Source organism: Elephas maximus, chromosome 4 (genome assembly GCF_024166365.1).
Source record: "Elephas maximus indicus isolate mEleMax1 chromosome 4, mEleMax1 primary haplotype, whole genome shotgun sequence".
NCBI lineage: Eukaryota > Metazoa > Chordata > Mammalia > Proboscidea > Elephantidae > Elephas > Elephas maximus.
The window spans coordinates 91,987,925-92,001,093 of record NC_064822.1 but is presented as its reverse complement, the minus strand read 5'-3'; the positions used below and the strand labels follow the sequence as shown (position 1 = coordinate 92,001,093).

General features: G+C 37.7%; 1 protein-coding gene across 1 annotated transcript in view; it reads left to right on the top strand.

Moving 5' to 3' along the window:
* Window positions 1–13,169, top strand: part of SYT10 (synaptotagmin 10) — a 55,212-nt gene that overhangs the window by 13,218 nt on the left and 28,825 nt on the right. The window contains exon 2 of the mRNA XM_049882810.1: window positions 4,708–5,065. Within this exon, the coding sequence (XP_049738767.1) occupies window positions 4,708–5,065 (358 nt within the window). The remainder of the gene's footprint in view (window positions 1–4,707; window positions 5,066–13,169) is intronic.

The following is a 13,169-nucleotide window of genomic DNA, read 5'->3' as shown; positions in this document are numbered from 1 at the left end:
AAAATAACTAGGAATAAGTATAATCAAAGAAATGACAGACTTGTACACCAAAAACTATAAAACATTGCTGAAAAAATTAAAGAATGCTTAAATAAATGAAAGGAGATTCTGTATACATGGACTGCAAGGCAATATTGTTGAGATCAATATTACTCAAAGCAATCCATATATTCAACACGATCCCCATCAAAATTCTAACAGCTTTCTTTGCAGAAATGGGAAAAGCAATCCTCAAATTTATATGAAATGGCAAGGGGCCTTGTGAGGGTTAATGTTATGTGTTAACTTGACTAGGCTATGATTCTCAGTGGTTTGGCAGACAGTATGCAATCATTTCTTATTTTGTGTTTTGAGGTGAGTAGTTTTTCTTTTTTAGCCAATCAGTTTGAAGAGGAGTTTCCTTGGAGTGTGGCCTGCATCAATGAGATCAACGTATGTTCTGGCAAACCTCTCTCTCAATGCTTGTATTCATCTCATCTGACCTCCTGTCTTTGGACATGAGAAGCCTTCAGCCTGTTGCCTGACCTGCAGGTTTTGGACTCACCAGCTCTCGTACCCCATGAGCTAGCAGCCTGCTGTCTGACCTGCAGATTTTGGGTTTATCAGCCCCTGTAACCACATTACTCAGGGGAAGCCTCCATACTGACCCATGGATTTGGGACTTGGCAGCCTCCACAATTCCATGAGCTATTTCCTTGAAATAAATCTCTCTCTATATATATTTATATATACACTTCATTGGTTTTGCTCCTCTAGGGAACCTAGCCTAAGATAGGCCTCAATCAGCCAAAGTAATCTTGAAAAAGAACCAAGTAGGATGACTCCCATTTCCCAATCTCAAAACATACTATAAAGCTACAGTAATCAAAACAGTCTGGTACTGGTATGATGATAGACATATATATAGACCACTGGGACAGAATTGAGAGTCCAGAAAAAAACTGAATATCTGTCATCTATGGAACTGATTTTTGACAAAAGCTCTAAGTTCATTCAATGGGGAGTGAATAGTCTCTTTAATAAATGATGCTTGGACAACTGAATTTCCACATACAAAAAAATAAAGCTGAACCCTTACCTCACACCGTATAAGAAAATCAACTCAAAATGGATCAAGGACCTAAATGAAGAACTCAAACCATAAAACTGTTAGAATAAAACACAGGCATAATGCTTTCAGTGTTGGTATTTGACAATGGATTCTTATATATGATATCAAAAGCACAAGCAACAAAATTGATAAATGGAACTTCATCAAAATTAAAACATTTTTTCATCAAAGGGCTTTACCAAGAAAGTCAAGAGACAGCTTATAGAATTGAAAACAATTGGGGAGAACAATTGGGGAGAACTCTATAGCCCTGCTGTGGTAGTGGTTAAGAGCTCGGCTGCTAACCAAAAGGTTGGCAGTTCAAATCCACCAGCCACTCCTTGGAAACCCTATTGGGGCAGTTCTGCTCTGTCCTATAGGGTTGCTATGAGTGGGAACTGACTTGATGGCACCTACCAACAACAACTGTAAGGGTTTAATATCCAGAATATATATAAAGAATGCCTACAACTTAATAACAAAAAGACAAACTGCCCAATCAAAAAAAAAAAAAAATGGGCAAAGGACTTGAATAGACAGTTCACCAAAGAAGAAATACAAATGATCAACATGCACATGAAAAGATTCTCAGCGTCATTAGCGTTGGGGAAATGCAAATCAAAACCACAATGAGATATCACTTCACCCCCACTAAGATGGTTATGATAAAAAAAGGGAGGGAGGAGAAAAACAGGTGTTGGTGAGAATGTGGAGAAATTGGAATCCTCATCCATATCTGGTGAGATTGTAAAAAAGTACAGCTGCTATGAAAAATAGGTTGCCACTTCCTCAAAAAGTTAAACATAGATTTACCGTATGATCTAGCAATTCCACTCCCAGGTATATACCCAAAATAATTAAAAGCAGGAACACAGATACATGTATACCAATGTTCATTGCAGCACTATTCACAATAGCCAAAAGGTGGAAAAAATATAAATGTCCATCCATAGATGAATGGAAAAATGAAATGCAATACATACATATAATGGAATATTACTCTGCCAAAAAGATAAATGAAGTCCTACTACATGCTACAACATGGATGAGTCCTGAAACCATTATGCTGATTGAAATAAGTCAGTCACAAAAGAAGAAATATTGTATGACCCCACTTATATGAAGTATCTAAAATAGGCAAACATATAGAGGCCAAAGTTTATTAGTGTTACTAGGGCTGGGAGGGCAAGGAAAAGAGGGAATCATTGTTTAGGGGGCAGTAAACTCCTCTTAAGGGTGATGAAAAAATCTGGAAATAGATGGTAGATGATAAATGTAATGTATAGTTGGTCTTCAAAACTTTAAGAATGCTATAACATTAGATTGCTAACACTGCTTGTCTTGTTGTTGGGTGCCATTGAGTCGATTCTGATTTATAGTGACCCCATGTGACAGAGTAGAACTGGCCCATAGAGTTTTCTAGGCTATAATCTTTATGGGGGCAGATCACCAGGTTTTTCTCCTGTGGAGCAGCTGGGTGGATTTGGACAGTCAACCTTTCAGTTAGCAGCCAAGCACTTAGCTGTTGTGCGCCAGTGCTCCTTGAACATTGGTTATCTTCAAAGTGTGAAAATGGAAGTGGGTGGGGAGATGTTATGAACTTTAAAAATACGCTTTATATTTGAGAATAGTTTTAAATTTACAGAACAAGTGAGAAGATAGTACAGAGATTTCGCATATATCCCTCAGCCAATTTCCGCTATTATTAACATCATGGTATATTTGTTAAAATTAATGAACCAGTGTAGATACATTATGATTAGCTAAAGTTCATACTTTATTCAGATTTCCTTACTTTTTACCTAATGTCCTTTTTCTGTTCAAGATACCACATTACATTTAGTTGTCATGTCTCCTCAGGCTCCTCTTTTTTTTTTTTTTATTTTACTTTAGATGAAGGTTTACGGAACAAACTAGTTTCTCATTAAACAGTTAGTACACATATTGTTATATGACATTGGTTAACAGCCCCACAACATGTCAGCACTCTCCTTTCTCAACCTTGGGTTCCCTATTTCCTGTTCCTTCCAGCCTTCTAGTCCTTGCCCCTGGGCTGGTGTGTCCCTTTAGTCTCGTTTTGTTTTATGAGCCTGTCCAATCTTTGGCTGAAGGGTGAACCTCAGGAGTGACTGCATTACTGAGCTGAAAGGGTGTCCAGGGGCCATACTCTCCGAGTTTCTCCAGTGTCTGTCAGGCCAGCAGATCTGGTCTTTCTTTTTGACTTAGAATCATTTTGTTCTACATTTTTATCCAGCTCTGTTCAGGACCCTCTATTGTGATCTCTGTCAGAGCAGTCAGTGGTGGTAGCCAGGCACCATCTAGTTGTACTGGACTCAGTCTGATGGAGGCTGTGGTAGATGTGGTCCATTAGTCCTTTGGACTAATCTTTCCCTTGTATCTTTAGTTTTCTTCATTCTTCCTTGCTCATGAAGGAGTGAGAACAGTGGAGTATTCTAGATGGTCCTCAGGCTCCTCTTGACTGTGACAGGTCTCAAGACTTTTCCTTGTTTATGCTGGCCTTACAGTTTTGAGGAGCACTGGTCAGGTATATTGTAGGATGCCCTTCTATTGATATTTTTATGATGTTTTTCTCATGATTATATTTGTGCTATGGGTTTTTGTGAGGAAGACCTCAGAGGTAAAGTACCATTTTTATCACATCACAGCAAGGATACATACTATCAACATGGCTTATCACTGTTGATGTTGACCTTGATCACCTTGCTGAGATAGTGTTTGGTAGGTTTATCCACTGTAAAGCCACTCTTCTTTCGCACTTTCCATATAGTATTCTTTGGAAGGAATTCACTATGTACAGCCCAAACCTGAGGAGTGGAGAGTTACATTTCCCATTCCAGATGGTGAAGCACCTACATAAATTGTTTGGAATTCTTCTGCATGGAAGATTTGTCTCTTCCATTTATTTATTTACTCAGTCTTATTAACATTTTTAGCATATTTTGTTAGATCATTTTACACAACAAGCATATATTCATTTTGTAATTATTTTAAAATAATCTTTTAAAGAAAGCTAGATAGCAAATCATTAATTTAGGACTTAAAGTAGGACCATGCAAGATTATAAGAAAGAGCCTGTGAAGTTTGAAAATGTAGCTAATAGTATATCTGTCCTCTATTAGCACTATTATTCTCACTTAGATTACAGAAAGCAGTTTATATTTAACATGATTCCCTGCTTAGTTAATGAGAAATTTGCATCTTTAGATCAAATATGGAGCAAACAGAAGCATTTTCTATTGTGTGCGTTTTCAGAGTTTCTTAAACTTTATGGCTTCGTGGCAGGTTGCCAATCTTCATTTTGCAAAATCTTGGACCTCTTGTAGCATTCTTGGGAATTATATGTATATCTCATGCTTTTCCTGTGTACAGTTGGAAACTATTCCTGGGCTGGAATTTTTCACATATCTCCTTTGAGAATTTCTAGACATAGTTATTACTATTTCTTACCTGCAAAGACAATTTGAAAGTTCTTTTTAGAAACTATAAATCAGGGAACTATTAATAATAATCAAAATGTAAAATTACCTTACCATTTCTGCCCTTTTATGTATAATATCGATGAATTAATATTTCTTCGCATTGTCATTTTTTTCCAGATATTTCGGTCAGCCTGTTAGCAGTCATTGTCAGCTTCTGTGGCCTGGCCTTGTTGGTTGTCTCACTCTTCGTCTTCTGGAAGTTGTGCTGGCCTTGTTGGAAAAGCAAACCTGTAACTTCCAATGTTAGTGCCCTTCCACAGAGCATTTCGAGTGCTCCTACTGAAGTTTTTGAGACTGAAGAGAAAAAAGAGGTTAAAGAAAATGGAAAGCCGGCACTAACAGTTATTGAACCCTCAATAAAAATCAGCCACACTTCCCCTGATATCCCAGCAGAAGTCCAGACTGCTTTAAAAGAACATCTGATTAAACATGCACGTGTGCAAAGACAAACCACTGAGCCTACATCTTCATCCCGGTAAGGAAACATCAAACACATAAAATTATGTGTGTGTGGTGTGATTTCATAACGGAGAAAAACTGGGATGGGAAGGGAGAAAAGAAACAGGAGAAATGGGAAAGACATCAAAATGGATAACTGAAAAAGAGGGAAATGGTAGGAAGGAAGTGAGTAGGGCAGAATATGTAGCTGGAGAGAGAAATTGAGGACAAAGAAGCCAATTAGGGAGGGGTACCAGGAAAGGGGCTTAGTAGAATTTGAGGATCCGGTAAAATCATGTAACTACGGAATAAAACTACAGAATATCATCATTTATTAACCAAAATAAAAAATATATATATATTTTTTCCCTTAAAATATCATTGGTTGACTAGCTGCTACCTGCAATCTTATAATTCAGTTCAATTCAGCCAATAAATATTGATAAAGCATCTTTTGTCAATGCTTATCATGGAGGCACAAAAAAACCAGAAATTATCTAGTTGTTCACAGTCACAACTGAATAAGAGACGAATGTTTAGTCTACCATTATTTAGCACCTATACCATATACAGGAGTCCTGCAAACAGTTAAGTGCCTGTTAACCACAAGGCTGGTGGCTGAAACCCACCCAGAGGCGCCACAGAAGAACACAGTTCTATTCTGCACACATGGTGTCCCCATGACTTGGAATTGACCTGATGAGAACTGTTTTTTGATTTTTTTTTTTAATACCATAAATAAGGAACTGCTGGGAAATATACATTTCATTACTTACTCAACTTTCATAGACCAAGATCTTATACTGGCCCTAGTGTGATAAGTCCTACGAGAGCCTAAATATCACGAGAATACTAAGGAATGTACACAATTAAGGGAGGAAGAGGAAGACTTCCTTAAGGACAATATATTTTAACTTAGCATGGAAAAATCAGAAAAGTCTTGTTTGAATGAAAGGAATTTGTTGTAGTGTATTTCAAATTGTCTTAAGTCTAAAGGAAAAAAATTCCTGTGAAGAGGCATTCTTTCTACTAAGTATGGTCTTCAGTTCTTAAAACGAACAAGATGGGGGTAGCCATTTTTCTCTGGTTTACCCTAAACCAAAACCAAACCAAACCAAACCCATTGCCTTTGAGTCGATTACGACTCATAGCGATCCTACAGGACAGAGTAGAACTGCCCCATAGAGTTTCCGAGGAGCGCCTCATGGATTTGAACTGCCGACCTTTAGGTTAGCAGCCGTAGCACTTAACCACTACACCACCAGGGTTTCCGGTTTACCCTAAAGTAGGGTAAAATCAACTATGGGGAGGTAACAGCTGTTTCTTGCTAACTAATTTATTTCCTAATCTTTCCCTCCTACCGCTCTAAATCTGAGTAAGGTGCATCTATGCTTTCTGATATGACATACTTTTGTGGGTTTAGAAAGCTATCAAATTAAAAAACTATATGTGAGTCATATTTGCTACTAGGATGGAAAGAATGTTCAACATGTTTTTTGTGTAAGTTAAAGAAAGGATTGTATCTATAAATAAATCTATTTCTTTCTGAAATATATTCTACAGGGATAAGTAAGAAGCTGTTAATAACTGTTAACTTTGGGGTGAGAAATTTTGGAAGGAAGGATGGATGAGAGTATCTTTTCCATGTTACATTTTTTTTGTGCTACTTGAATTCTATAACCAAGGCATGCCTAATATTTATTATTATAGCTAGTTTTCCTGAGTAGTGGCATTTGGAGTCATTTTTAATTTTTATTATTCACGACTTTTATGTAAACTAATCCAGTAGATGTTAATTTTATTATGGATATGACTGGTAACTATGAAAATAATATTCTCATATACCACTTTTTTTTAAATGTTACAGAAATGTAAAAATACCTTTGGAGGGACTTGCTTGTTTCCCCAAAATGTATGTCCCACTATAACTATTGGAAAACCACTTTAAACTTATCTCATGTGCTTACTTGCTTACTATTACTATCGTCCCTGGGAACTGTGGCCATAGATGATATTTGATGTCCCCAAAGCCTTAAGATACTGAGAAATTCAGAGGAAATGTTCAATTAATCTGAAAAACATTTTTAAAAATGTTAATGACAGTTATAAATATAGAAAAACTTACCATTCAGAATTACTCAACTCTTTTAGTTGATAAGTGGACCCTACATCAGGACACGCAATTAATGAAGAAAAATTGAGGTAAGCTCTCTCTGCTGCTTGCCAAAGTGTTTTTTAGGAGAAAAAGCCAAAATACTCTCTCCAAATATTATCTCTTGATTATTTGATTATTCCTAGCTATGGGAGAATGAAAGAATGTATACCAAAAACACAATTGCGAAGACTTGGATTTGAATACAGAATTGGTTTCTGGGAATAACATACACTTAGAATGAAGACACATCCGACACATGCTAGCTCTGGATCCCTCACTAATTATGCAAAATAGAATAAACCAGAAAAAAATTTTTTTCTCTTAATCTTACAAAACAAAAATTAGATTGTAAATATCTCATATGTTCTAAGAGAAAAGTGCAATACAAATTCATAGTTTTCCTAGAACTTTGATGTCATTTGGTCTGCCTTTGACTTTCCTTGTTTTATATGGTTGGCTGGGGAAGGAGGAAAAAGTATTTTTTTTTTTTTTTAGCATTTGAAATTTAGTCACTATGCCAGGTACTCCTCCTGCTAATTCTGTGCCACCAGCATGAAATATTATTAATTACCCCCATTACATGTGAGTTAACCAAAGCCCAGAGAGATTAAAAAATTTGCCTAAAGTCATGTAACCGGCAAGAGGTGGAATTTAAATTTATCCAGACTGATAGAACATGTTTTAATTGAACCCAGTGGAATGTAGTTTTTCTGCAATCGAAGATGTCGGTTACAAAATCTGCTGAGGATGGGTAGTCTGGCAGTTAGAGGACAGGGGCATCTTCCTGCTCCTTTTACTCAACTAGGAGTCTGGAATTGCATGTGGTATCCTGACTGACTAAGGTCATGATTTTAAACTCTTTGGCTTTGGGATGAATTCTTTGCAGAAAGCCTGATTACTCCTAGCTCTGAAAAAAACCCTCATCTACATGAATTACTTCATCTTACCAGAAATTGCATTCATGTGGAGAGGAAGAGGAAATTATTGAATTTATTGCAGTCCACTTGGACACAGAGACCAAGGTACATTATTATAAATCAAATTATTCTGCTCAAAGGCCAACTTCTCACAATGATGTAACAGAATGAAACCTACACACACACACACAATGACTGTAACTTTAATACTTGGTTTCCTCACCTTATTGGGATGTTACACCTCCAGTCTGCTGTTAGGACTCCCTTTTATTTGGATCAAACAGTAGATGATAAACAACATACCCTTCAAATTGTATTTGTCTCTATATTTAATAGCATCCTGATTGGTCCAGGAGTTAACTGCATTGCTGGAAGCTGACACATTTCCTGAGTTCTCATCTCCCTTTTCAAAGACCTGGACATTAGACCTCACCAGCCTACCAGGCAACAACTCACTTGGCATTTGTGTATTTATTACTAGCTGTCTTCTAGTCTTCTAGTATTACCCTTGATTCATTGTTCACCTAATAGCATTATTCAAAGGATATTTACATCCAGGTATAGGCAGTGTATTCTGCACACTCCGTCCATCCTGCAAACTCTCAGAAGCTGTAAAGAAATTTACAATAATAATGTGGAGATAAGCCATATAATACCAACTTTAATAAAAGGAATTGTAAGTGCCAAATGTATGGTGGAGAATGTGGAATTCAGAGACTAGAGAACTTATTTCCAGCAGCTGAGGCCTGGAGAAAGATCATTAAGCTGAGGCTGAAGGAAACTAGGAATTCATTTTATGTAACTAGGAAACATATAAAAATTCATAGAACAGGAAGTATTGCTCAGAAAACAGCAGGTAAGCTACCTTGCTCAGAAAATGGAGTTCAGTGGAGGAATACTGGAAGATCAAGTCAGCTAGAATTAAATTATTGTGAGGCCTTGAAATCCTGGCTAAGATGATCAGAGTCTATCCTGTCATAAATATTTGCAGCAGAAGAGTTTTTTTGGATAAGAACTATATCTTAGGATAATTAATCTGGTGAAAGTTTCTATATAGGATGGACTCTAGAGGAAGACATCTATTTGAAACTAATACAGTATTTGAAGCACAATAAATATCAGGAAGTCAAAAATAAGTAAATAAAGATGGAAACCTCTGAAATTGTAAAGTAAGAATCTAAGAGCCCTTATATAAAACATTAAGTAACACTTCAGTCTTTCCAAGTCTAATTCAAACCTTTTAAAAGCCTGACATTCAAGGCTGTTATCATCCGATGATGCAGAGCCACCATTAGAGCACTTGGTCCCATATTCCCCCAAACATGTAACTCTACATTTCAAATAAACTAGGAAACTCCTCTTTTTGTGGGTGCTTCCCTATCCCTGAGCTTTCTTTACCCTGCTTCCAGTATGTAAAGGGCTCTATTCCTCCTTCTTCACCAGTTAGAAACTTTACCAACAGTTCCTAGACCAGTCTCACTCCAGCCAGAAGAGACCCTCTTTTTATTTGAACTCCTATACCCTTCAATGTGTACTATTTAAATGGGACATATGGTAACTTCTAATACAAAAAAAAAAAAAAAACATTGCAGTTGAGTAGATTTCGACTCATAGCAACCCTATAGGACAGAGTAGAACTGCTGCACAGGGTTTCCAAGGAGCACTTGGTGGATTTGAACTGCCAGCCTTTTGGTTAGCAGCTGTAGCTCTTAACCACTACGCCACCAGGGTTTCCACTTCTAATATAAAAAAACCAAAAACAAACCCAGTGTCACTGAATCGATTCTGACTCATAGTGACCCTATAGGACAGAGTAGAACTGCCCCACAGAGTTTCCAAGGAGCACCTGGCGAATTTGAACTGCCGACCCTTGGTTAGCAGCCGTAGCACTTAACCACTACGCCACCAGGGTTTCCACTTCTAATATAAAAAATATATATATATATATATATATATATAAATAGTTACTGCTAAATGATAAGTTTTCTTAGGCAGAAAATCTGTAATATTCACTTCTCTATTGCTCTTGAGATCTAGACAAAGTACTATAAGAATTCAGGGAATATTTGAATTAAAAAAAAAGCAATAAATAAAGTCCATGACCTTATCTTATCTATCCAAACAGATCCTTCATGGTTGCTCACTAGAAGCGTACTTGGTCTTTTTATTACTTTCCTATAGACTTCAGCTCTCTTCTGCCTGTTTGCTTTGACTCATGCTGCTCCCTGTCTATAATGATCACATCTTTCTTATCTACTATAAGATCTTTAAGGAAAATGCATCTGAGAGTTTACTTTCCCTGTCAGTTATAAGCTATCACATTTTATTATCTAAAGTTATAGTCTAACAATTATCTATTGTCTTAATATTGGCCTCTAGCTGTTTGCCATACTAGATGCTAAGTTCTCGGAGAACAAAGAATGTGTGACCTACTTTTATATCCTTCTAATTTCCAGCACTATGTAGGTGCATAATAAGCATCAAATGAATGCTTCTGATTGACTGATCTCTCCATTCCCCTTTGCTCCTTTAAAGACAGCATCAGGTGGTGAAATAACATTATGTTCATATTAGAAAGAGGTTAATGATGGTATACTCCTAGGGATGGGTATGAAGACCGATTGTGCATTCATTAATGGTGTCAAAATGCGATGAGTGTAAGTGGCAAAATAATTTGTTGAGATTGAGAAATTATATAGGTGGCTAGAGAGGATTCTAAGTACCTACAAAAAAAAAATAGGCAATTAGGAAACATAACAGCAGATACAATTGAAAATGAAAAAAAGCAGGAAAATGCACATGGGAAGAAATCGCTGACATGTATGCGCTATGGATTTAGAACTAGATACGTTATTGTTAGGTGCAGTTTAGTCATTTCTGACTCACAGTGAACCTGTGAACAACAAAGTGAAACACCTCCCAGTCCTGTGCCATCCTCACAATTGTTTCTATGCCTGAGCCCATTGTTGCAGCCACTGTGTCAATCCATCTTGTTAAGTTTCTTCCTCTTTTTTGCTGACCCTCTACCAAACATGATGTCCTTCTCCAGGGACTGGTTCCTCCTGATAATACATCCAAAGTACATGAGATGAAGTCATGCCATACTCACTTCTAAGGAGCATTCTGGCTGTACTTTTTCCAAGACACACTTGTTTGTTTTTTTGGCAGTCCATGGTATATTCAGTATTCTTCACCAATACCATAATTCAAATGCATTAATTCTTCAGTCTTTCTTCAGCTTTCCCATGCATATGAGGTGACTGAAAAAACCATGGCTTGGGTCAGGTGCACCATGATGTTGTTGATGTTAGTTACTGTCCAGTCAATTCCAACTCATGGAGACCCCATGTGTGCAGAGTAAAACTGCTTCACGGGGTTTTCAAGATTGTGACTTTTCAGAAGCAGATTGCCAGGCCTGTCTTTCAAGGTACCTCCAGGTGGGTTCTAACTGCCAATCTTTTGGCTCATAGTCAGTGCTTAACTGTTTGTGCTACCATTCTAGGAGAGGTAGTGGGGAGCACGGTTGACTTTTACCCTAAGTAAGATGGGAAGCCACTGGAGAGTTTTAAAGCAGAGGAGTGGCATGATCTGACTTATGTTTTCAAGGATTACTCTGTCAGCTGATTTGAGAATAGACATTGAAGAGGCACAAAGATAGAAGCAGAAAGTCCACTAAGGAGGTATAATCCAGGTCAGTGGCTCTGAGAGAGACCTGGCAATCTGCTCCTGTAAAGATTACAGCCAAGAAAACCCTATAGGGCAGTTCTACTCTGTCATACGGGTCTCTGAGTTGAACCTGATTTGACAACACCCAACAACAATAACAGCAACAAAGCCACTGCAAATACACAGGAGGATAAAAGAACTGCTAGATGCTGAGAAGCAATTTAGTCAGAGGGTCCCTGTTGTCCAGGATAGTGGTCCTGGTCATGGTCACACAGGAATGACTTTGTGCCTTCAAATAGAAAACCTAGATTTGAGATTATCAGGACTAGAGAGTTCATTATGGGGTTTGCACTTCAGCTCCTTGTGTCCTGAGTTTTAATAATAATGACTAATAGAAAAACCAAACCCATTGCCGTTGAGTTTGACTCATAGCAACCCTATAGGATAGGGTAGAACTGTCCCATAGGGTTTCTAAGGAGCAGGTGGTGGATTCAAACTGCAGCCTTTTGCTTAGCAGCCACTGCTCTTAACCACTGGGCATCAGGGCTCCTGTAACCCAATCCCACTGCTGTCAAGTGGATTCCCGAGTCAATTCCAACTTACGGTGACCCTGTGGTGACTGTCACATGCCCCATAGTGACCTAATATATGTACGAGAAATTATAGTTTTCAAAGTCATCTTATCTATAATATCTCATTTAATAGTCTCAAAAACTGTGAAAAGACTACTTTATAGACCAGGAAATTAAAACTCAAACAAGTTAAAAGACTTGCCCAAAGTTGTCCTTACTACTTGGGAAGCTGGGACCAAGCTGCTGGACTTCCAGTCCAGCACTTTTCCACCATGTCTCAACGTAGTGATCTTCACACTTTTCTTCTGAGCAGAGGAAAAATTGGTTTGGTTTGGAGTGAGATTCCAGGACACTACCCACTTGCCCACCAGAGTGGCTCTATATATATTCAACTTCTGAACTTAGATTTTATTTGAAGGGAAAGATCTGTTGACAATAAATATTTGAAAACCAGCATCTTAGTGCATTAAATTCCTGTAGCACTAAATAATATTGACTATATCGAGTCATCTTCAGATGTTCCAGGTGGGATGGGGAAAGTTCTTCCTTCTCTATTTGGAAAGGTACATGGATAGTGTCCTCTTAAGTTTGAAGGGTAAGAATGGGATCAGTAATAGTCAAGTGGCCTGTACTTTGACTGGATATTTGCTTAAGTCTAAATAGTTACTTATCGCTGTCATTCCAAAACAGGAAAAAAAGGGGTGGGGGGAGGGAAAGCCAAGAAGAAAAAGATCTGTGTTGTCATGGCAATAGTGTAGCATTGTAATAATTAAAGCTTCACGTAACTGACTAGCTAAACTGTGACTTAGAATCTGCACTATTTACTCTATA